Genomic DNA, 23017 nt, shown 5'->3' on the forward strand with positions numbered 1-23017 from the left:
CACACACACACACACACACACACACACACACACACACACACACACACTAAAAGTGTTTATGTTTTCAGGCCATTAGTGCTATTTGATTTTTGTAACTTTACACAACTGTCCTGATTGTTCACTCCTATAATCATAGTGTTTTAAATAAACTGGAAGCACTAAAGAGAATGATAGCTAAATTTACTCTACGATAATAGCACAGTTCACCTCACTATCATAATATCCACTAAACTAATAATCCCTGAAAGACTAAAAATCTTTTACATTTTTCCTGTCCCCACCCTCTTTCTATGAAAGAAACACCAAACATTCAACAGCACATGTGTGTGGTATGCCAGCTTTCCTTATCCAATTCTAAAGCTAACTTCAAACATGAAAAGGAAGCGACTGTGGAAATAAGAATCTTACACACAAAGCAAAAAGCCTTCTTAGTGCAACTTGCATTTTATAAACTCCATATATAACTGTATGATTGGGGGCACAGCAATGGCAATCAAGCTACCACCTTTCAGGAACCCATCAGGACACTCAACAAACATAGGCTGGACAGGCAGTTCCATCCCTATGGCTACTTCATTTACTGACCTATTAATAGGGCATCTGTCAAAAGGAAGCTAAGGAAGCAAGTGGGGACCAGACTTGAAGAAGAAACTGACAATAGTTGTATCTGGGGGTCAAGTTTAAGGCTACTTATTCCCTGTGATTCTAATAAAGGTAAGACAGTGTGGATGGACCCTGCCCTGTTTCTTAGTGCTTTCCTTCCATGACCTCTAGACACTGAATTGCTTGGATACCAAATAGGGCCACAAGGATTGAAAAGGGGACCATAAGACAGTGCAGAAACTCATCAGAATTTGCCAAAGTCAAGGGGTAGATCAGATAAGTGCTATGGTAAGCTGGTGTCTTCCTCCTGCTCAAAAATCCTATGATTTTATGACTATAATCTATGATTTAGGGCACCAATTAGATTTCAGAAATGTCTGTGGAAATTGAAGTAAAAAGCCACCAAAACCTTGATTTTTAAGGCTATATCTACATGCACTTGGTAAAATGCAAGATAAACAATAAGATTCAGCAGTATTGCTGGAAATCGAGCTTATCTGGGAGAATCCAGACATTTGAAAGGACAAATATCACCAAAGTGATACTGAAATTATTTTCTTTGTTTCACTTCACATTTTGCTGTTCAGAAAGTAATAATGTTGAAAGGAGAAACAACTTTCACATTTTTTTTATTGAACAGTTTTATTCTGCCTTAGAATAAAAACCTTGCTTTAATGTTGCAAGGTACACTGCAGGTATGCCATGCTGCCAGTTATTAGGGCACAAAATACCCCACTCGTTAACCCAAAAGGCTAGGGAGACGCACCAATTCATACCTTCACAGCATGTATCACTGGTATTATTTACAATTTTTCTTGTTTAAATAAGCCTGGGACGTCTCAGACAGTCTACATAGTTATTGCAACAGTACAGCACTTGTCTTTATGTTCAAAAACCCCAAAAAGTTGTTCAGTGTCATGATTTATGGGTCCTCAAAAAGATTGTGTTGGTAACATGCAAACAAACAGTACTAAACAATATTATCTCAACTATGGCTGCCAAATACTGGACCTTTAATAAGGAAACCAAATTACAAAATACTTCCTTTGTAGTGCTATACAAAAGATATAAAATTAAAATTAAGATAAGAATATTAACCACCTTTAAATACTCCCATTTTCTTTCCTACAGTGCAGTTCTCCACTCCTTTATCACTACTGGACATTTTGCGGATAATGTTAACAAAATCAGCAAATTAGATAAACATTTTAATCTTTGGATCCCTTTATTCCTGTGGCCTCCATAAAAACACCTGAATGGCCAGATTTCATTTTTTCCGTTATAACTTATATCAAAATGATTTACTAGTAATTTTTAATTGGCAATGAACTCCATACTGAGTTGCTTGAGAGGTTCACTGGTCTAGGGACCAGTACTGTAATGTCCTAAGGGCTATCAAAATGCAGCAACGTTCAACACTCAGAATGTTCTTTCAATCCAATGGAATGGGTCTACAAGTATCACAACAAAGACAATTTTAAGAACTGACAGACTTTTTTTAAGCCCAGGCATATCAGAAAGAACATATTAACTGATGCCTAGTATTTTCTAAAAAAGTTATTATTTATCAGCAAGTAAAGCTAAGTGCATTCAGATCTATGATTATTCATGTCCTTATATCTTAAAAGATCTTTATTTGGACAAATCCTGTGATATGCCATAAGCTACAAAATGAAGTTCTTGCAAGTGAAAATGAAGAATTTATCTTCTTTTATATAATGGAAGAACATACCAAATCTTCATTTATATTCCAAATATAAAAATCAAACAAATTTAAAGCCTGAAAAGCTAAGAAAAAAACCAACTATTAACTCTGTTCCTTAGCATATCAACTTTTGCAATAACACAGTATGTTTGCTGACTTAAAAATGTTTATTCTTTAAAAAATTAGTTGCTTTTTATACAGCTATACAAAGTTCTTAATGTTTCTTTGGCAATGGGATATAATGGAATTTTACAACTATATAAAAAAGGTACCTTTGCCTAAGAAACAGTATTTACTGTGTGTACATAGTTGACTGACAAAGAAAATTCTCTACCATCCAGCACCCTAATTAGTTGACGAAATAAGCTACCTCAAAAGGGATATTACAGGATTTCCCAAAAAACAACCTTCTGTGGCTCAAAACACTCACAGTATCACGGCCCCATCTGCAGGTAACTTGCAGTAATTATCAAATACAATTTAGTGATAAGAAAAATCCTCTCAGTGATGAAAAAATACTTATAAGTTCCATTGAAGTACTGGTTTAGTTTGTGTTTAACTATACATAAGAAATTACTTATCCTTCTGCTATTCCAAATATATTTAATGCTCAACATTTCTGAAGATGGCCATTTTTCAAAAAGTAACTGCATTATACCCTTTGAAATTAAGCAGTGAAACCCCAGTGCTGGTGACAAGTATACAGCAAATTCACTTCTTCATTCTTTTCAAGGATTGAAGCTAATTCTCTGGACCATGAAGACCTAGATAGACATTCACCTACTTCCAAGACTTTTCCGTAGACTATGCAGCAACTTTGTTGTCTTTCTAAAAAGGGGAGGGAAAAAAAGTTACCTTATGCTTCAAATAGTCTTATGAATAACTTCTTGTTACTCCATCTATCGCTGCAATATAATTTTCTTTACTGGTAACCTACATTCATCCCCTCTTCCCATTCTGTTTAATGGCTTTCATTATAACATTCTGTATTTTCTACATTTAGCGATCCCTAAATTACTTGGCACAGATAGAGAGCAGAGTCTTCTAGTTAAGTGCATTTTCCAGTTCACTAAGGGTAAATACATTTGGACAGTCGTCCTACAGGGGACACGGATGTCTCTGTCATATGATGCAGGGAGCTGTTCCTACTCTCATTTTTGGGAAAATATATAACATTAGTTTGTATTATAAATTGTTCAATAAGGAACGTCAGCACACACTGAAAAAAGCCTCCTAAATATTTAAAGTTAAGGTACTCATTAGTGACTACTTCAAACATTCAAAGACATTACACTACTACAAGTAGAATACCATTATAATATAAGGCAGAACTGGTTACCAAATTCAGGAGCAGATCCAAATATTCTGCTATGTCATGCTTCTAGCCTTTGAAATGACTGAAAAGGTCTAGAAATCTTTAATCTTATAGTCAATCTGCAGCTGTTTACTCATAACCTATTATGTCCCCACAAGTGTAAAAGGTGCTATAGTATGGAAGTATATAAGATACCCTCAGGAAGACTACGGTCTAATTGGGGAGACAATACAAACACAGAACAATTATATGTTATCAGCACAACAGGAGGCTAGTGAAAGGAGACATCAGCCTTGGCTGGAATATTAAGAAGAGCCTTTATAGGAAGAGAATTTGAGGTGAACTTTGAAGAATAAACTGGATTTAGATGGGGCTGGAGGGAAGGGACAGTAGGTACAGCTTTCTAAGTTAGGTAACAAGGTATGGCACAGAGATGTATGTTTCACAGGACAGACAGCAGACCTGTCTGACCAGAGTGGAACGAGAATGTTGGAGAATAGTGAGAGATATGGGTGGATATGTAGCATAGAGATCTGCACAAGTCAGAAAAAAGATTCTTAATATTTTAAAACTAGAGGAAATGTTTGAGATAAATTAGAGTAACTCCTTTGTTTTATAGATGAGGACAATGAGGCCCAGGGAAGTGAAGGAAATTGCTCAAGATCACAGGGCTAGGACACAAACCCAGGTTTTTGATTCCTACTCTACTATTCTATTCTCTATACCAACAGTTCTCAAAACTTTTTGAGGTTGTTACAGTAATCTGGGCATGAAATTGAGAGGGCGTGGACTTGGAAGGTGACAGTGGCAAAATGTAGGGGTGAGTGTCAAACAGTAACAATTCAGAAAAAAACAAGACTTAGTAATGGAATTGACTTGAAAGGGAAGAGACAAAGATGACTGCTTGGTATTTAGTCTGGGGACTGATGGTACCATCATCAGAAATGTATAGTTGGGAAGAAGAGTCAAGTGGAAGGGAGAGATTATGATTTCAGTTCAAGATATGGATGTGATATCTGTATGTGATGATGACAATAACTATTTATATTTACTTAAGAGCTTTCTGTGTTACCATATGCTTGCCTTAAAATAATTCTGTGAGGCTGGTAATAGAAGCATCTCATTTTACAGATGAAGAAACTGAGGCTCAGAATGGTTTGGTTTCTTGTTGCTAATAGTTTCATTTATAAAGTCAGAGCTAAAATTCTTTTGAAAGTCTCTCTAACAGAGTCCAGCATTCTTTCTACCACATGAAATTGCCTCTCCAGATGATGGCTGGGTATTTAAGTAGAGATGTCATACTTTGGAAAGTCAAACATATGGGACTCCAGGTGAAAGGTCAAATCTGGAGGTCCAGAATTGTGGGTTTTACTGAGAGATGGTAAGTTAAACAATGGGAATAGATGGGGTTACTAAAGGAGTTTAGAGAGTATAGTATATAAGGTGGGAGACACTAACAATACACGTTTAGAGGGTAAGAGGAAGAAGATAAGTGTAGGAAGAGAGGTCAACTATGATCAAAACTGGGAAAATGCCACTGGATCTGGTTGAGTATGGGTCATAGGTGAGAAATTTTGGTAGAGTGTTCAATTACTATGCTTAAGAGATCTCTGGTAAAACCTGGGATGAAAACTACCACGTTCTTAACTCTTGAGTATTTGGAATTGCTGTCAGTGTGTCTCTGTTTTTAGCCACCCACTTTATGTGTCCAGCAGACCTTTCAAATGGGGCTTCCCCCTTTCTCCTGGAGGACGTATTTGGGTTATAGAATTAAGGGGGTTCTCAGAGGCCATCTAGTCTAACCTCCTCATGTTACAGATAAGGAAACTCATCTGAGACCTAGGTAGATTAAATGACTTGCCCAGGCACATAGCTCTTTCCACTGTACTGTGGCTACATGAGGGGATTCCTTCACTTTTAGAGACAAAAGTAGGACAATAATATGAACATAATTCACAGACTTCTTTTTAAAGTAATACATATACTTACACACACAATTGACCTATTGTTTTATAGTATAACAGAAGAAAAAAAAAGAAAAAATCAAAGCACATATATGCTACTCACCCTATATTCAAAATCTGCAAACTCCCTGCCCCCTCGGCCACCTCTGAATCCACCACGAAATCCTCGAGGAGTGGCAAAGCTACCACCTCTTCCACCCCCACGACCTCTGCCACCACGGAAACCAATTCCTCCTCTACCTCGGTAGCCTCCACGGCCACGATTTGGACGGAGAGGAATTCCAAATGTTTCAGCATTTAGTCTTCTTTCCTCTGCCCAAGTTGGTCTTCTTTCTCTATCATAACAATAACAGGCCTTTAGATCTGATCTCCATTTTGTTATGTTAGGTTTTAAAAAAATTCCTTATATAGACTAAATGAGTAAATTTCTAAATTAGTTCAAAAAGTGAGTTATAAAAAGATAATAAAAAAAAGTACATTGTCTAAGTTACTATAAGCCAGTAAGGTATAAAAAAATTCAGCGTACTGCTCTTACAGACTAAAATAAGGTCTAACCACATGAAAATGTGCATATTAGTCTAATTATGTAAAAATGTTGGCAAACTTAACAACAAAAATGCTCTAATTTCAGACCACAATTTAAAACTGAGATTTACTAAGAATAACAAAACCAAGGGACAGAAAAAATTTTTTTATCCCAAATGAATAGTTCTGATTTATAGCTATTAATTTTTAAGTGTAAATACACCTCCAAGTAAAAATTTAAACTATGTTGGTACAAATATAGGCCATATTCTTAAAACAAAATTATTTTGAAAAGAAAAAATATATAGGCATGAAAAATAATTTCACAAAATTATCACTGTAAAATAGACTTAACAAATATATAGCATATACTTGGTATATGTACATGCATGTATATGTGTGCCCCTCATGGAACCTTATAGCTACACTACCTCAGAGGTAATCTTAATTAAACTTCTACCTGAACAAAAACATGCTACAACATTCACACCTATTCTTATGAATGTTAAAACGCTTTAAAACCCTCCCATAAAGTTAAATATTTAAAAAAGCTAACTCTGTTTGCTAGGTACTTCTAGTTTTTTTCATGCAACAGTGTTAGTACATACAATTTTTTTCCTCAAAGTAAGTAAACTTCAGATATAATATCCACCTAAAAGGCTATACCTATTATCATCACAGGAGATGTTATCAAAGAAGGATTTAGTTTTGTCATAATAGCAGTTAGGTCCAAGTGGATCCTCTTCATCAGCATTTCCTTCACTGTTTTGGGTATCTACCCCTGAATCACCTTTATCTTCACCATTTACAGGCTTCTCCTGTTTCTCAAGTTTATCTTCTAATAAAAAAACAAACAAACAAAAAAATAACCACATATTTCAGAAATAAAAATTTATAAATTCCTATAAAAAAAAACTTAACACTGGATTAAAAAAACAAGCAAACCACTATTAACTCACCAGTCATACAAGATGATTTCTGGGGAAGAAAGAAGATTTACCTTTTAATTTAAGCTTATTATGAAATTCTCTGTCAATTTCTTCCTTGTTGAATTGTGCATTAGCACTTTCAAAGTCAAAGTCTTTCTCAAACTTCATTGGGCCATCCCGCCGAATCCCAAACCTTCCTCTGCCACCACGATGACCTCCCCGTCCTCTTCGAGGTGCTGAAGGGCCACCTGGAACTATGAAAATATAGGATAAGACTATATTCATCCAATTTACATTATTGTATATAAGGTATATTACTATTATAGTCTTTATATAATTCAAACCTTTACTAAAGTTCTATTCTGATGCCTTATTATAGCATGGAAGTAACCCTTGGTGACTGAAGTTAAGACTAGAATAAGTTCTGCAGGGCTTTTGAGGCTGGGAAAGTTTTGTGCTTGGGCCTGTCAAAAGACTACACTTCAGTTTTCAGAGGCTAAGCCTAGCTAAGTTCAGAGGAGCACATCATAAAATAAATAGCTAATAGTTTATGTAATTTTTGTGCACTACAACTCATTCAATCTTCTACTACTAATGTGTGGAGGGGCTTGGTCTGTATTGAAGCAGAGAGTCCCCACACTGACTAAATTACAGATCTTTGAAGGTACTGAAGCTTGTATTTTAAGAAAAATAAAACATTCACTTAAAAACCTCTACAAGAACATATTGTATAGTGAATTACTCATATCCAAGGATTTGTCAAAGAACATAAGATATAAAGACACATAGTTTCATAGCTAACGCAGTTATATAGCTAATAGAATACCAGAAAAGGCAGCACTTTAAAAATCAGATTTTATTTAATAAGTTATTTTTAGTGAGTTTGCTGTACATCTTTACATATCTAAATAAACTAATTTTGTTAATTTTAAATGAACTCATAATAAACTGTAGTAGAAAGAGCACTAAATTTGTTGTCCTGAGTAGCAGGTTCAAATACTAGTCCTACCACTTAATAACTGTTTGAATATGGGCAAGGTCCCTTAGCCAATGAAGCTAGGTTTGGGTTAGATGATCTCTAATGTTCCATCCAGCTCTAATTCCCACGATTTTTAATAGGGGCAGTGAGGTTCAGCTCTGAATAACTTACCTGCTTGTCTCTTGTTTTCATTTCTGATTTGTTCACTTTCTGGTCTGGAAATTTTGTGTGCTTCAGCTATAGAACAAAAAATATGCAGTTCAACAAATCAACTGTTAGATGATAAATAACTGAAAGCTTTGGTTTGTGAATAGGAATATTAAAAAAACCCCTCACATCATGTCATGCTCATATTGATCTTCCATTTCCCCCACCCACTTGAAGGGTTAAATTTGACAGACTGAACATTATGAAGTTCAAGTTTAAGTTTGCTAAGATCACTCACAGAACAAATCCCTTGGATGAAAAGAGGGCTAATGGAAAATGTTTGGTCAGTCAATTAAAGGAATAAACATCTAAAGTTCTACCTCGCCTGTGCTCTTGATTCTCTATTGCTTTTTGGCTGGTAGATGGCAAAGGTCTGGCTGATACAGGGCTCCTTCTCCCAACAGGTGCTGGAGCAGGTAAGTGGGCCGAGGCGGTCTGTACTGCTTGTTCCATGGTTGGGCTTTTTCTCAAAGTGTCTAACTGAGGGCTTGAACGACCTAAAATGTAACCAAAAGATAAGAAACTACCCTACCCTTGTGGATTTCAAATTTATCAATCCAGACCCTAAAAGAAAAATATTTTCATTCTCAGCTCCACTAATCCAGACCGAAGGGAGATAGCATTAATCTTTTTATAGAAAGGGTTGGGTGGGGCAATTATATCTTACTCAGACCAAAACTGAAAACTGGCCAGTTGTCGAATATTAGTGCATTTCAACTGCGGATGACTTCACAGCACATAAAAATCTGACCTGGAAAAATAACTGTTTTACACAGTCTTTTAGTGTTGTTGTTTAAAACTTAAGACTTAAAACCTGAGGAACGATACTACCTTAATAAAAGCTCCTTGGCTGGAACGGAATTCTTATCAGTTAAGTATAACATAACTATAAAAATCACAGATTTATAGATGGAAAGGTCCATAAGGTTGACTAGCCCACCCCCTTATTTTACTTATGAAAAAAACTGAGGCCCAGAGAGGTCACATGCTTGCCCAAGGTCATTTAAGTAGAGTAAACGGCAGAACTAGATTTGAACCCAGACTCCAAATTCAGTTCTCTTCCACCTGTATTACATTTTCCCCACCCTAAAACCTCCTAAATAGTGCCAATAGTGTTACTTATATAATAAAATATATGTTCATTAAAAATTGACATAAAACACATTTCACTGCAATCCCAAATCAAAATCTGGTGGTCAATTCACCTGTTTTTGTTGAAGCAAACTTTAAAAAGATGTTTGAGTAAATTTACAATGTTGTAAACATTCTACTTTCCCTCTGGAAGATTATACACAAATGTGGAGTCTAGAAAAATAAAATCTTCAACTCTGAAAGGTACATTTTGATTTAAATAATCATTACATCCTTGTAGAAAGCTAACAAAAAACTCAATGAAACATACCTTTAATACATAACTATTGTGATGGGGCTATTGTTACAGATGGTTTTAATGTTTTCCCAACTTATAAGAACTTTCTGTAACTTTATAACTTTTTTATAAGTTCTTTTCTTTCAATAAAAAAAGATACTGCAATAAAGTATGGAAGAATCTATAAGCTGGAGTATAATGGTAGTAAGAATTAATAACTTAAAAAGATTAAAAAAAATTATCTTCACTGAAAGTCCACAAGTCAGTGAAATTAGAGATCAATAACAGAATACAACATACTTCTATTTAAAAAGCTACTTTGTTGGCTGCCTTCATATCTTTTCCACATTCAATAGAAAATAGGCTTTTAATTTAATAGGAAAAATAGGCTGGATATTCACTTGCACCCTCATTTTCATCCAAATGCAGGCTTACTTTAAAAGCACTTATGTTGACAGCTGTCAAATTGAAACTAGCTGGCTTTACAAGAAAACTTGTATTCAACTGCTAACCAGCTCAACTTCAACAGTGATATCATTTTGAAAAAAATTCGATTTTGTATGGATGATAGTGATTTCAGCTATTCTAAAATTATCAAATGGAAACTGTACAAGATGAGAATTCCATTTTTCTTGCCTTGAGTTGTCATACCTTAAATGATTTTTAAAGCAGAATTTTAAAATCATATTCATATGGTGCCTTTCTCTGAGGTCAACATGTTTAATTTATAGATTTTAGGTTTTTTTTTTTTTAGTGTTGCACCCAAGCTAATATATTCCATAAATGGTGTTTGAATCCAATTCTTCTGACTCCAAGTCTAAGGTACTTTAGATCTTACCATATTGTTATTTGCACTATATTTACAGAATTTAAATTAGCAGTCAAAATTGGAGGTTGACATTCATCAGCCTCCAGCAGATTTTAGTTTTAAATCTAATCTTCACTATTTCCATGAAAACAGGGAACGAGCACATACTGAATCCATAATAAAAATGGGTGAAAATGAGACAAAATGTTAAGATAAGTATCTGCAGATCATATAGCACGGTAGTAGTGGATAATTATAAGATAAAATATGAACATTAAGTTCAGCAGGGTAAATAGTGTTTAAAAACAAAATATATGTTTGGAAAAACGCCCATTTTAAAAAGGCTAGAGGGAACCAATCAATAAATATTATTAGTGCCTATATACAAGGTACTTTTCTAGGCACTTGTGAGGATATTAGGGAAGAAGCAGTATGATAAACAGCAATGGAATTACTATTTACCAATTGATTATATATTTAGAGCTAGAAGGGGAAAGATGAGGAAACTTAGGTCCAAAAAAGTTAAATGTGACTTAAAGTCACATTAATTAATTAAATGTGCTTAAGGTGGTAAATAGAAGTCAGGGTTCAATAGTAATATTTCTTCCTTCAATGAAAAATCTGATACTTAAATTGTAAATTAAGATTCTTGTGTTGTAAAATCATCTAGTAAATTTTACAATATCAGGGACCTCATGCTTCCTTTCCCTTCTACTTTTTAAGTATTATAAAAATTGGAATAGTGATTCTATCTGAAAGCTTTTGCAAAATTCAACAGGGTATGTTTCAGAGTATTTGGAATTTTTATTATGTGACAAAATCTGGATATTGAAATCCATGTAAAAATTTAATTTTAGGAGTAAAGGTTCCTACCTCTCAGAGAAAGGCAAAAAAAATTAAAATGGATTAAAAAAAAAAAAAAGACACTTATGGAATAAAGAAGAGTACCTTGAGATGGCTGTGTTTTTGAAGACCTTGCATCCTGTGTAAAGGTAGACCCGACCGCACTGCTCTGGGATAAGGCAGCACTGGCTGTTGTTTCTGTCCCAAAAGATGTCAGGGAGCTACCAGCTAAAAGAGGGAGCAAAGCAAACATCTTTCAAAGGTAATTTAGTAGCAATCTTCTCATTTTTACATAATCGTTCAATTCAGGCTCACAGGATGATTCTTTTGTGCAAATATTTGGAAAAAAATCGATGACCACTACTATTAAAAGAATGTAAATAGTATTTCCACTTGTAGCTTTTCTGGCAAAATAGCTGAGATTAAGCTGACAAAGGGTTGTTTTGCTCTGTGTAAATGTCTACTAGGGATGGGGGATCATGGGGATTGGGCCAAAAGGAGGAAGAGATAAAATAAAGTAATAGAGTCAGTGACTAAAAGAGAGGCCACCAGAATAAGTTTATTAAATATTAGCACTACAGGTAGAATTATTTCAATAAGGATTTTACATGTACTTAAACTAATCTGTGTACTAATGTTTTACATGAAAATTTCTAGTTAGATGAATGCTGGCCCTCAGCTATGACAGTGTCCCAGGGATAATAACTCAGATTTACTTGAAAATAGCAGCTTGATGTTGTTATAAAGTACTATAATATGAGATAAATATTTACTGAATGATATGCTGAGACTTTGGTAGGAAGTTCTGGCGCCTTGAGTGATAGGGGGCCTTAGATAGGATTCACAGTGAATCTCTGGCAAGTCATGCTAATATTCCAAATCTCTGAATTCCTATTGACTATATCACTCATTTTGGTACTTAATCTTATAATGTACTTCATTACTATTTAACTTCCCTATGTCGTGGCTCCTCAACTAGACAATAAATTACTCAAAGAAAGGAGTGGTGCCTTACATTGCCTCTTATAACACCTTTATCCCACAATGCTATCCACATATTAGGTGCTAAAAAAATTACTTGTTGAAATGAATAAATACAAGGTGTCCATTCACTTCAAGATGTCTACATGTAAGCTGGCATTCCTATTCCACTGTAGCAGATACAGTGCTAGACCTGGAATCAAAAAGATCTGGATTTGAATCCCACCTCAGACAACTCCTAGCTGTGTGACTGTAGGCAAGTCACTTAAACTCTTTACAGACCCAAGTCCTCTCATTTGTAAAATGGGGACCAAAAACAGCACATACTTCATGAGGTTGTTATCAGGATCAAATGAGATAAAATATATAAAATACTTTGCAGGCCTTTAAGTGTTATATAAATTTCAGCAGCTATAATTTAATCATAGAACACTGTTGGGAGAGACTTATAAGGTCATCCTATCCAACTTCCTATATTATAAATGAGTCCTTACTATACCACAACCAACAAGCATTCAACCAATTTTTACTTGAACATTTCCAGTGATAGGGAAACTCACCACTCTTTGCAGACAGTCTATTGATTTTCTATGAGAGATCTGTCAAAATTTGTCTCTCTTTAATTTTTTTTTTCCTGGTATAGCATAAAACCATGTTACTCTAACTAGGAAACACCAATTCACCTTTTATTACTAGAAACAATCACTTTCCCTCTCTCTAAATTTAGTTTGATGGATTAAATAGGTCTGAAGCTTGCAAAATGTAAATATGAACTGCAAGCTCCTTATTAATTAGTCAATGTGAGCAAAGCAGAGCTAGTCTTATATAGGATAAGCATCTTGATTGCACCCTGACAAGGCCCCAACTTACATGGCTAGGCAGTTCACACTATCAGGAGGTTTTTAAACTTTATATGCTTCTTAGGAAAAATTTTTAGGCCTGAGAGTTTTTTGAATCTTCTGCATTCCTCACTTGGTGATATGTGTGTACAAGTTGTGTACAAGTACGCATTATAGAGAATTTTCAACACTAGATAAGGATTTTATATATTTTGGTATTGAGGGTTCTTTTTGTTTTTAAATTACTTACAGATTTTTTTCATATCAGCCAAGATTGAGTGCTTAGTATGTGCCAGGCACTGTGCTAATAATAAGCACTGGGAATATAGAGAAAGATAAAAATAGCTCCTGCCTCAAAGACCATATATTCTAATAGGAGAGACAATATGCAAGTAATTATATACATACAAGATGCAGAGAAAGAGAGAGTAGATGTTAGGACATCTCAGAGGGAAAGGAAAGCATTAGCAGTAAGGGACCCAGGAAAAGCCTCCTTCAGAAGTTAGGATTTTGAAGGAAGCTAGTGAAACCAGGATGCAAAAGTGAAGAGGGAGCACATTCCAGGTAACAGCCAAGGAAAATTTATGGAATTGGGACATTCAGTGTTGTATGTAAGAAAAGCAAGTATTGTAGCTTGTGTGGAGGGTAGTGAAGTGTAAGACTAGAAAGGTAGAAAGTGGCCTGGTCATGACAGGCTTTAAATGCCAAACAAATAGGATTTTATATTTGATTCTGGAGGGAATAAGGAACCACTAGAATTTGAGTATATGAGTGTCTGGGTGACATTATCAGACCTGTGCTTTAGGAAGGTCACTTTGGCAACTAAGGGAAGGATGCAGTAGGGAAAGACTTGAAACAGGGAGACTAATTAGAAGGCTATTAAACGGGCAGCTAGGTGGCGCAGTGGATAGAGCACCAGCCCTCGATTCAGGAGGACCTGAGTTCAAATCCAGCGTCAGACACATAACACTTACTAGTTGTGTGACCCTGGGCAAGTCACTTAACCCCATTGCCTAGCAAAAAAAAAAAAACAAAACAAACAAAAAAAAGAAGTCTATTAAAGTAGTCCAGGTAAGAAACAATGATAGTATCTACTAGGGAGGTGGCCTTATGAGTGAAGAGAAAGGGGCATATACCAGAAATGCTGTGAAGATGGAAAAATTAGATTTGATAAGGAATTGCATAAGTTAGTTGAATGTGAGTAAAAAATTGAGGATGACACCAAAGTTTCAAGCCTAGGTGACTGGGAGAATATTGGTGCCCTCAACAGTAATAGGGAAATTGGAAGGGAAAGATAATGAAACATTTCTTTTTTGAATATGTTGAGTTTGAGGTGCCCAGAGGATATCTGATTCAAATACCTAAAAGACATATGGCAATTCAGGATTGGAGTTCAGGAGAGAGACTAAGGGGACATATGAATAGAAAGACACAGAGAGAGCATCTATATAGGGATAGAGCCCTAGAGCAGGCCTGCACAACATGCGGCCCATGCATGGGCCATTTACAGCCTGCCAAATATTTCTCCCATCTACAATTAATAGCTTGTTGTGTAAGGGTTTCTGGCTGATTTACTAGTAAAAGTAAAAGATAGTGTGAACTACCTAGCCATGTAAGTTGGGGCCTTGTCAGGGTGCAATCAAGTGAGATTCTTAAAAAAAAAAAAGACTTTCAGAAGACCAACATTGCTTTGCAATGAGTCAACTGTTATTAATATGATTTGTTTTTCAATCTTCATGTGAAATCAAAAGTTCCCAAATAATATGGTTACTAAGATTTGTAGGAGAAAGTAAATATATTTACATAAAAAACAGAAGGATGGTTTTTGAATGTGGATTTTAGATGAAATATCTAATTGTATTTTTTATCTTCATAGGAAAGAGAAAATTAAAACAAAACAAAAATAAAAACAAAAAACACACCACATACCAACACCAACAGCACCAAACTGCTGCCCGACTAATGGACTTGGGCTGAACTGACTATATGCTGGCATCCTACCAAAAGGACCATAGGAACCCACTGACTGGAATGAAGAAGTAGATGATCCTAGTGAAGACTGAAGAAAAAAAAATGTTATTCTTTTATTTCATAATTAGCACTGTTAGAAAGGAAGATTTTGTTTTCTACAATTAAAAAAAAAGGCAACTGTTAAAATCTTAATAATGCAATGAAAAGGCTAGAATGTCCAGAACATACATTTAATATAAAAATAATGAACTCTTAAGTAATCTTCTCATTTCAGTAATGGTACATCTGTGATTTATAAAGATGTTTTATGCTTGAACTCAACACTTTTTACATTTCATAGCAAAAATTCAAGAATTAGTTAACATTTTCACATACTTTATCCCACAATTATTTATAGTATGCCTACTGTTGATAGACACCCATAAATCCAGGATCTGAGTTTTTAGGTAACAAGTTAATGTCTTCTCCCCCATGAGAATATAAACTCCTTAAGGGCAGGGACCATTTTGCATTTCTTTTTATCATGAGAGGTTAGCACAGTACCTGACACACACTGAATGCTTAATAAATGTTGCTTGTTTGTTCTTGAAAGGCTGAGTTAGTTATATGACATCACTCTGGTTGATTATTTCCTCACTAAATATGATTAAGCAAAAAATTTTTATAGCTCAATACATACTCAAAAGATGGCATGTGCAAATAGGTTTTACTGAGGGGAAATAGTGGATTGCTCTAGTAGGGCATCCATTTCCTCTTCCCCATTAAGCAATAGTTTCCCTGTACAGACACCTATTTTGTCAGATTTTCTTCAACTCGTGGTGGTAATCAGCATATCTCTAGAAGAATAAGATTTAAAACTATAGCAATTTTCTTCTCACTTGAAAGTGACTGAATGGGTAGAAAAAAAACCTATGAACTTCTTTTTTAAAAATTCCCTTTCTTCTCTCCTTTTAGAAAATTTAACTTTATACTCTATATTATATTTACTTTGGAAAACTTCATAGAGCTGAGAAAGGTAACTAGGTCACTTGTCCTAGGTCACAGTGAGTTAACAGTGAAGTTAACACTAGAATCTAGGTCTCCAATGCTTTTCCACCACTTACAGATAAACAAAGAAATATTTCTATTATAAATAATGTAAAATGATTAAATTGATGACAAATAAAGAATAGGCAAATGTTAGTTCATAGTACAGAATGGTGAATTTTAAAGAAAAAAAGTTATGTGTTACAGAGATAGCATAAAATAAGCATTTTGCTTCTTGATCTAAGTGAATATCCTGTTTAAGTAACTGGTTCTGCTGCTATGTTATGTCTGGGATTCAGCAATTTTCTACATATTTCTGGTAACCTTTAGTCTGCAGTCATATAGAATGTAAATGCAAAATGAATATGTACTAATTTAGAACTTGTGATCATTTAGATTTAACCTATGTGAGTTTTGGATCCCTAAAATAAAAAATATGTTTAAAAATCCTTAATTCCTTGAGTTCTTAATTTGAGAAAATTACTAATTTTAAAATGGATTCCCCTTATTTATAGTAAGACTATATGAAGAACAAGACATATATTGTGAATATATTTTTGTATGCTTAACTATTTTCATGTTTTATGATATATTCCATATTATAACTTATTGGGACTATTATTTTTTCATTGCCTTACATAATTTTACTTAATATCCACAATAATCTTAGTACGTACTTCAAAATAAAACTCTATTACCTTTAAAATATTCTCTAATTTTAAAGGTACCAACTATGCTCCAGTATGAATCACAAGTCTTACCTGAACAATAGCTGGGTCCTGAGGCAAAGAGCACTGGGGTTTTGGTGGTTCACAAACAGTGAGGTCTTTAATGTCACTACCACGGAAGATAATGTATTCAAAAATTTCATCACGAGGTGGTATTGGTCGATCTGTTGGTCTGTCTTCTGTACCAAAGGAACGAACTGGCAAGAGAAGAAAAGAAGTATAAGATGCAATTTAGATTACATTTAATCATCTTTTTCCATTAAAGAGTTTACACAAAAGCAATTTCCTTTCCCCTTTCTAATGTACTTTTATGATTTTGTGTTATGTGAAGTTTCCCACTGCTAGGCCTATTTTTCAAGTTCTAGGTCCTTCAATCAATCAACAAACATTTAAGTGCACACCAGAAGTTGTGCAAGATAATGAGGATAGAAATACAAAGAATATTGAAAAGAGCATTTATTATGTTTATGACCTGAAATAAAACTTACCATCTTTGAAGAATCAATAACAAGAAAAATATGGCTTTCTTAAAAATTTAAAGAACTTACTAAGAATGACTGAGGACATACTAGTTCAAAATATGAAAATTTAAGAGAGAAATGGTATAGTGGCTAAAGAGATAACCTTAAAATGAAAAAACTTTAAAAGTCCTGTCTTGAGTAAATGGCTATGTGATCATGGACAAGTTACTCTCAGCACCCCAGGAAACCCAAGACAAAAGAGCATCTGATCTGTATGTACCAAAGAGCATTTCCACAGTGGGAGATCCCTTTGCCAATGAAAACACAGGTCTACATCCCACCGATAAGAAAAAAATACCATACTCAATTAAATGGAGATGGTCTTATTATAATGCCAAGCATACAGCACATGGGAATTGTTTTAGTTAGCATTCTGTAATTATAGATCAGAGTTGTTTCAGCTGAACTGTCACAGCAGTGATATCTCTCTCAAATCCATCCTCTCCTTTCTATTTCCACTGCCACTTTACAGTTTGAGGAAATCTGCCTAGAATAATGAAATGCTTAATACTCTTTACAGCCTTCCAATTTATCTTTTACACTGCTCCAACACTTATTCAGAAAGCCTTCCTTAATCCCTACCCCACCAGTTGCTAATGAATGACCTTTTTCCATTAAAGACTTTACACAAAAGCACTTTCCTTCCCCCTTTCCAATGTACTTTTATGATTTTGTGTTATGTTTATTTGTATATATGACTATTGGACTGTAAACTCTATGAAAGCAAAGGCTCTCTTACTTAAACTTTGAAATCTTCCCCCTTACACCTAGGCACAGTGCTCTTCACAGAGTAGACAGTTAACAAATTTTTGTTGTATTAAAAATTACTAATAGTACTCCCAACAATACATGATCAATAATCTCCAAAGTACACAATGGTTATCAATTTATAAAAATAAGATAAAAATTTAAGGATACATTCCTATGGTATGGTTTCATTGTGGGGAACACATTCAAGACTTGCAAGATAACTACCTATCGACACTACCTGATAATCATTTAGAAAATAAGGACGCCCTAGAACAAAAATAAAAATATAAGTGATAAATAATTTGCCTTAAATTTTCCATTTTGCCTTGTCACCCAGGCTCGATACCTCAATGTCATACCTAAGTCTCCACTATTTTCACTATCCCATCTTCACAGTACAGTTCTGCTGATTCTGGTTTCTACAATTTTAAAACTACTACTAGTTAGTTCAAGCTGATGGCTACAGCTAATGGCTTCTCAAGAGGTTAAAACCAGTTTTACTCTAACTTTATATTATTCTTCAGATGTGGACTAGATGTAGCTGAAGAGAACTGCGTAAAATTTGACTCTGCTTCAGGGAAGAAAAGGTTCCTCCAACATAGCTCCTATTCTTAAGCTCTTTGGTCAGCGTTACCATAGGACATTTAGCCAACTTGTTACCTTAGGTAATATAACTATAATCGTTCAATCAGTAGACATTTTAGATTCATTTATTAAATGAATAAAACAATAATGTTAGTGAAATGATTACTGCTCAATTATAGCTTGGACTAGAAGACTTTTGAGCTCCCTTCTAACTCTAAAATTCTAAAAGGAAAATGCTTATTTTCTTAGGGTACTAATATAATGCATTTATAGTTGAGGGACAGGTAGGACAATGAGAGGTAATTTTTCCACACAGTTTTTATACCTTCCTAACACGAGTTCCTATATTTTCAGATCCTATTGCTTGAAGATTACATTCTATACTAACTCATTATTGGTCTTTAAAAAAATCAGCATATTTATCTATGGGAGTCAATTCCAACTACATTGGTCATCCACCAACAAACTGGGTTAAAAGTTTCATGTTTTTCTCATTGTTTAAATACAAATCTCATTGCTAAGTTTTGAGCTTTAATGCAGAAAAAATTATTCTCCTGAGATTCTAACAAAAGAGATCATTAGTAAACACATATTAATTCTTTCAATAATGCTTTCAACATTAGAGCACAAAAATACTGGGAAAAATTTAGAGTTCAAGTGGAAGAGAGAAAAATAAACTGAAAACTCCAGTAAGAATATGCAGCAGCCTCCCAAATGAACTATAAATATAAATTGGGTATATCTTTAAAATGAATTTTAATGTAAATATAAATGTGGGTGCATGTATATGCATACATATATATGCAGTATCTATATATACAGAGAGCAAGAGAGGGACAGACAGACGGATAGAATGAAGTATGAGGGGTGTGGGGTGATGTAGATCCTGAACAAAAAGCCTTTTTGCTAGTTATATACAACTGAGAAAAAAAATTACTTGAGCCAAACTTAGCAGGCTTTCATTCCACCTTCTATCAGCCGATCTGCCTTCCATTTCAAGAGCTGTTTTTAGCAAAAGTCCAGCTCATATAAGAGCAGTAAAATGATCTTAACCTTTGCAAATTCAAGAGAAAGTAAGGGAAAACGGTTTTTTTAGGGAAAAAAAGTGGAATGACAGGTCTATTTTTAGTTCTTACTTTTAAAGAGAATGTTTAGTTAGCTGCCTGAAAAGTCCCTGAAATTATATTTTAGAAATGTTTTTCATGCAAATCTGGGCAAAACAAACATAGAGCTATTTGATTCTTCAGGATTTATAATTAGGATTTCAGATTGTAGAATGATATTAATGAGAAATGATCATCTTATAATAGGCAATTCCCTCCTTAAAATTAAGAATATTTAAGATCTATTGGAGTAACGTATTTCATTTAAGTTTTTCTTATCAGTCTGGGCCAACTGTTAAGTCTAAAGAGAGAATTTTCTTTAAGTAAGGATTTGAAAAATTACATCTACTGATTCTATATTTATAATAAGATTTCTTTTTTTTTTTTGTACTATGCTAACACAATCAGCATCATAGATTGCCTACAGTTGGAAGGGATCTTAAGAGGTCATCAAAAATAACTTGTTTATAGATGAAGAAACTGAGGTCCACGGAGGTTAAATGATTCGTCTAAGGTCATACAGTTAATAAGCAGAGGTGGGATTCGAATCCAGGATCTGGATTTGACTCCAGAACCAGTGTTCATTCCCTTGTACCCCATGGACTCCAATTTATTGCTTTGGTTTCAGAGGTGAGAGAATGAAAGAGGACAGCTAAGGAAGATACAAATGACTAGAATTTACTTATTTGACAAAGTTTAGAAGGGGAAAATGCTATACTCCTGAAATGGTCATGATTCCTAACATGTAAACTGAGGTTAATGCACAGCTGGTACCATTAACACTAATTAGATGGTTATCTTTGGTCTTTTTCTTTCTTAGTTCTCTGTTTCTTTTCTCTCCCTACCTCCTTCCCCAATCTCTTTATTCTGCCTTTTTTTTCTCTTTGGACTAATGTGGTGCTTCACTAAGTGATAGAAAAATGAGGCTGATGCCCCAGTGCTGGGCTATAAGCCTACTACTGGCTCTCTTTTTGGAAATGTCTAATGTCCCTTAGATGATGATGGATTCATTAAGAAGTCCAAGTAGGGAGGATGAGGCTGCCTGGCCCATGTTAAAGACTGGGAAGGCTGAATTTTCTACTTCAAGGTCTTTCTTCTGATTGTCCTTAGATAATACTTTGATGCTGTGTAATAGGACTAGAGAAACTCTAGCTGAATGGTTCTGGTGGCTTGGTTTTCTCATAACTAAGAAGTAATATTGTTCTGACCATTTCTGATGAAGCTCAGAAAATAGCTTCTCATAACTCAGGCTGCTCTGGATGCCTGATTCTAAAGTATGGGACAGATTTAAGGACTGGAGTAGTAGAGGAGCTGTGATAGTTTTTCAAGGAGTAATAACTAAATAAAAACTTACAGTACAAATGAACCTCAAACCATTGACTTCCTCTACTTATACTCAGTGCCTAGCAAATAGCTGGTACAAAATAATTATTTATAGGAGTACTGTGTATAGTATTTGTAGCTGGAAAGAACCTTGTAGGCCAGCTCCCTCATTTTATAGATGAGGAAACTAAGGCCTAGATAAGTTAAGTAAACAAGGTTGTATAGATAATGGCAGACCTGGGATTCCAAATCAGGTCCCTAGGTTCCAAGTTCTGTGCTTTATTTCACCATGATATTTGATTGGTTTGTTGTCCCTCCCAATAGCTTTTTTCTGTCTCTTCTTCAGTGTGAAAGTGACAAGGGAATTCTCATTTGCATTTCATAGCCCAAACATCTCTTCCCAAAGTATCTGATCGATAAAAAAGAAAATAATTAGATAAAAATGTATGATTGGAAAAATACATATGTGAACTGAAAAGCTTCACTTTAAATGGCTAAATTTATTTACTAATCCATCTTTCCCTCAGCTGTCAAAGTAATTTTCCTAGAATTTGAGTCTGACCATGTCATTTCCCTACAAAATGAACACCAGTGTCTCTCTACTATCCCCAGGTTCGAATATAAAGTTGTCTGGCTTATACAGATCTTCTTAACTGGGTCTCCTATTTTTTCAGTTAAAAAAAAAAAAGCCTTTACTGCCCCTCCATATACTCTATAATGATCCAGCTATAGGGGCCCATTTCCTAGTTCATTGAAGACAACAATCTATTTGCACTGGCTGGCATGCCTGGAATGCTCTCTCTTCACCCCTCTGCCTTCAAGTCTTCACTCAAATTCAACTTTCTGCTGGAGGGCTTTTCCCGTTTCTTAAGTCTTGCCCTCTGAGATTACCAACCCTTTACTCTGTATCTATCTTCCATATATCTAGTCATTTACATGCTGTGTCTCTCCCATTATAATGGGAACTTCTTGAGTACACAGACCATATTTTTACCTTTCTTTGTATCCTCAATGCCTAGCACAGTACAAATATCTCATTTGATTCTCAAGACAACTCTGGGAGGTAGATTTAAAACTGACTAGAAAAGTGTGTGCGTGCATGCGCGCGTGCACACACACACACACACACACACACACACACACACAGACAGGTTTATACGTGATATGATTAGAAGGCACAAAATGGTTTTTTCCTGGCATCAGTTTAGTAAAAAGCAATCAAATATAGAAAAAAGAGAATAAGCTAGAAGGTTCTAGCCCCTAAAAAGCTATGTGCAAGTTCTTGGTCTGACTCCTTCCTATCTGGATGAGCTCTAGGGAAGTGGAAGGAGAGTCCCACACCAGGTTGTTTGGCCAAACAGCCCAGCATCAAGGAGATGAATGCTTTTGGGACCCAGCCCACCTACAACTGAGATAGAGAGTCATCTAATAGGCAAGGCTGCATCTGGATATGAACTTGGTGGAACTAATGCTATGAAGAAACTAAGTTTAGTCTGAGTCTATTCTCTCCAAGGATAGAGGTGGTACATGGAATTAAGAAGAAACATTTATACTTCTATTCTTGCTGCAACTGTGAAGAAAATACAGATTTGTACAAATTGATCAACGTTAACTGGTTAAATGAAACTGAGGGTAGGGGGAGAGAATCTTGAACTGACAGCATTAGAAAAAGCCTCCCTTACCTGAGTTCCCCTAGAATCCTGAGGGGGAGAGTAAGGCCAGAGAGTGACTGCTACATGTTGGGGTTTGTCCAGTATAAAACTGTGTCCTTTGAATTTGTAGGGAACCTGGATTCTCCACCTACGACTTTTATTATTGGATACTCTATTCTGAATCTGGGTAGCTAGGTAGTACAGTGGGTAGAGAGCCAGACCCAGAGTCAGAACTCTGGACAGTCAAGACATCTTCCTGAACTCAAATTTAGCCTCAGACACTTACCAGCT

General features: G+C 35.1%; 1 protein-coding gene across 3 annotated transcripts in view; it reads right to left on the reverse strand.

The window, feature by feature from the left end:
- The window catches only part of LOC114046934 (protein LSM14 homolog A), a 61309-nt gene that overhangs the window by 6769 nt on the left and 31523 nt on the right, over nt 1-23017 (reverse strand). Inside the window, exons 2-10 of one of the 3 annotated variants that reach the window (XM_027867564.1) lie at nt 16826-16989; nt 14997-15126; nt 11353-11475; nt 8548-8724; nt 8192-8257; nt 7113-7295; nt 6779-6950; nt 5691-5922; nt 1214-3136 (exon numbers count right to left, since the gene is read on the reverse strand). In XM_027867564.1, coding sequence (XP_027723365.1) covers nt 3113-3136; nt 5691-5922; nt 6779-6950; nt 7113-7295; nt 8192-8257; nt 8548-8724; nt 11353-11475; nt 14997-15126; nt 16826-16989 — 1271 coding nt within the window. In that variant the 3' untranslated portion in view covers nt 1214-3112. Of the gene's footprint in view, nt 1-1213; nt 3137-5690; nt 5923-6778; nt 6951-7112; nt 7296-8191; nt 8258-8547; nt 8725-11352; nt 11476-14996; nt 15127-16825; nt 16990-23017 lie in introns of those variants that run through there. The other 2 variants (XM_027867565.1, XM_027867566.1) reach the window with 2 other exon arrangements.

This window comes from Vombatus ursinus, unplaced genomic scaffold, assembly GCF_900497805.2.
Source record: "Vombatus ursinus unplaced genomic scaffold, bare-nosed wombat genome assembly UNPS02014786.1, whole genome shotgun sequence".
NCBI classification, from domain to species: domain Eukaryota; kingdom Metazoa; phylum Chordata; class Mammalia; order Diprotodontia; family Vombatidae; genus Vombatus; species Vombatus ursinus.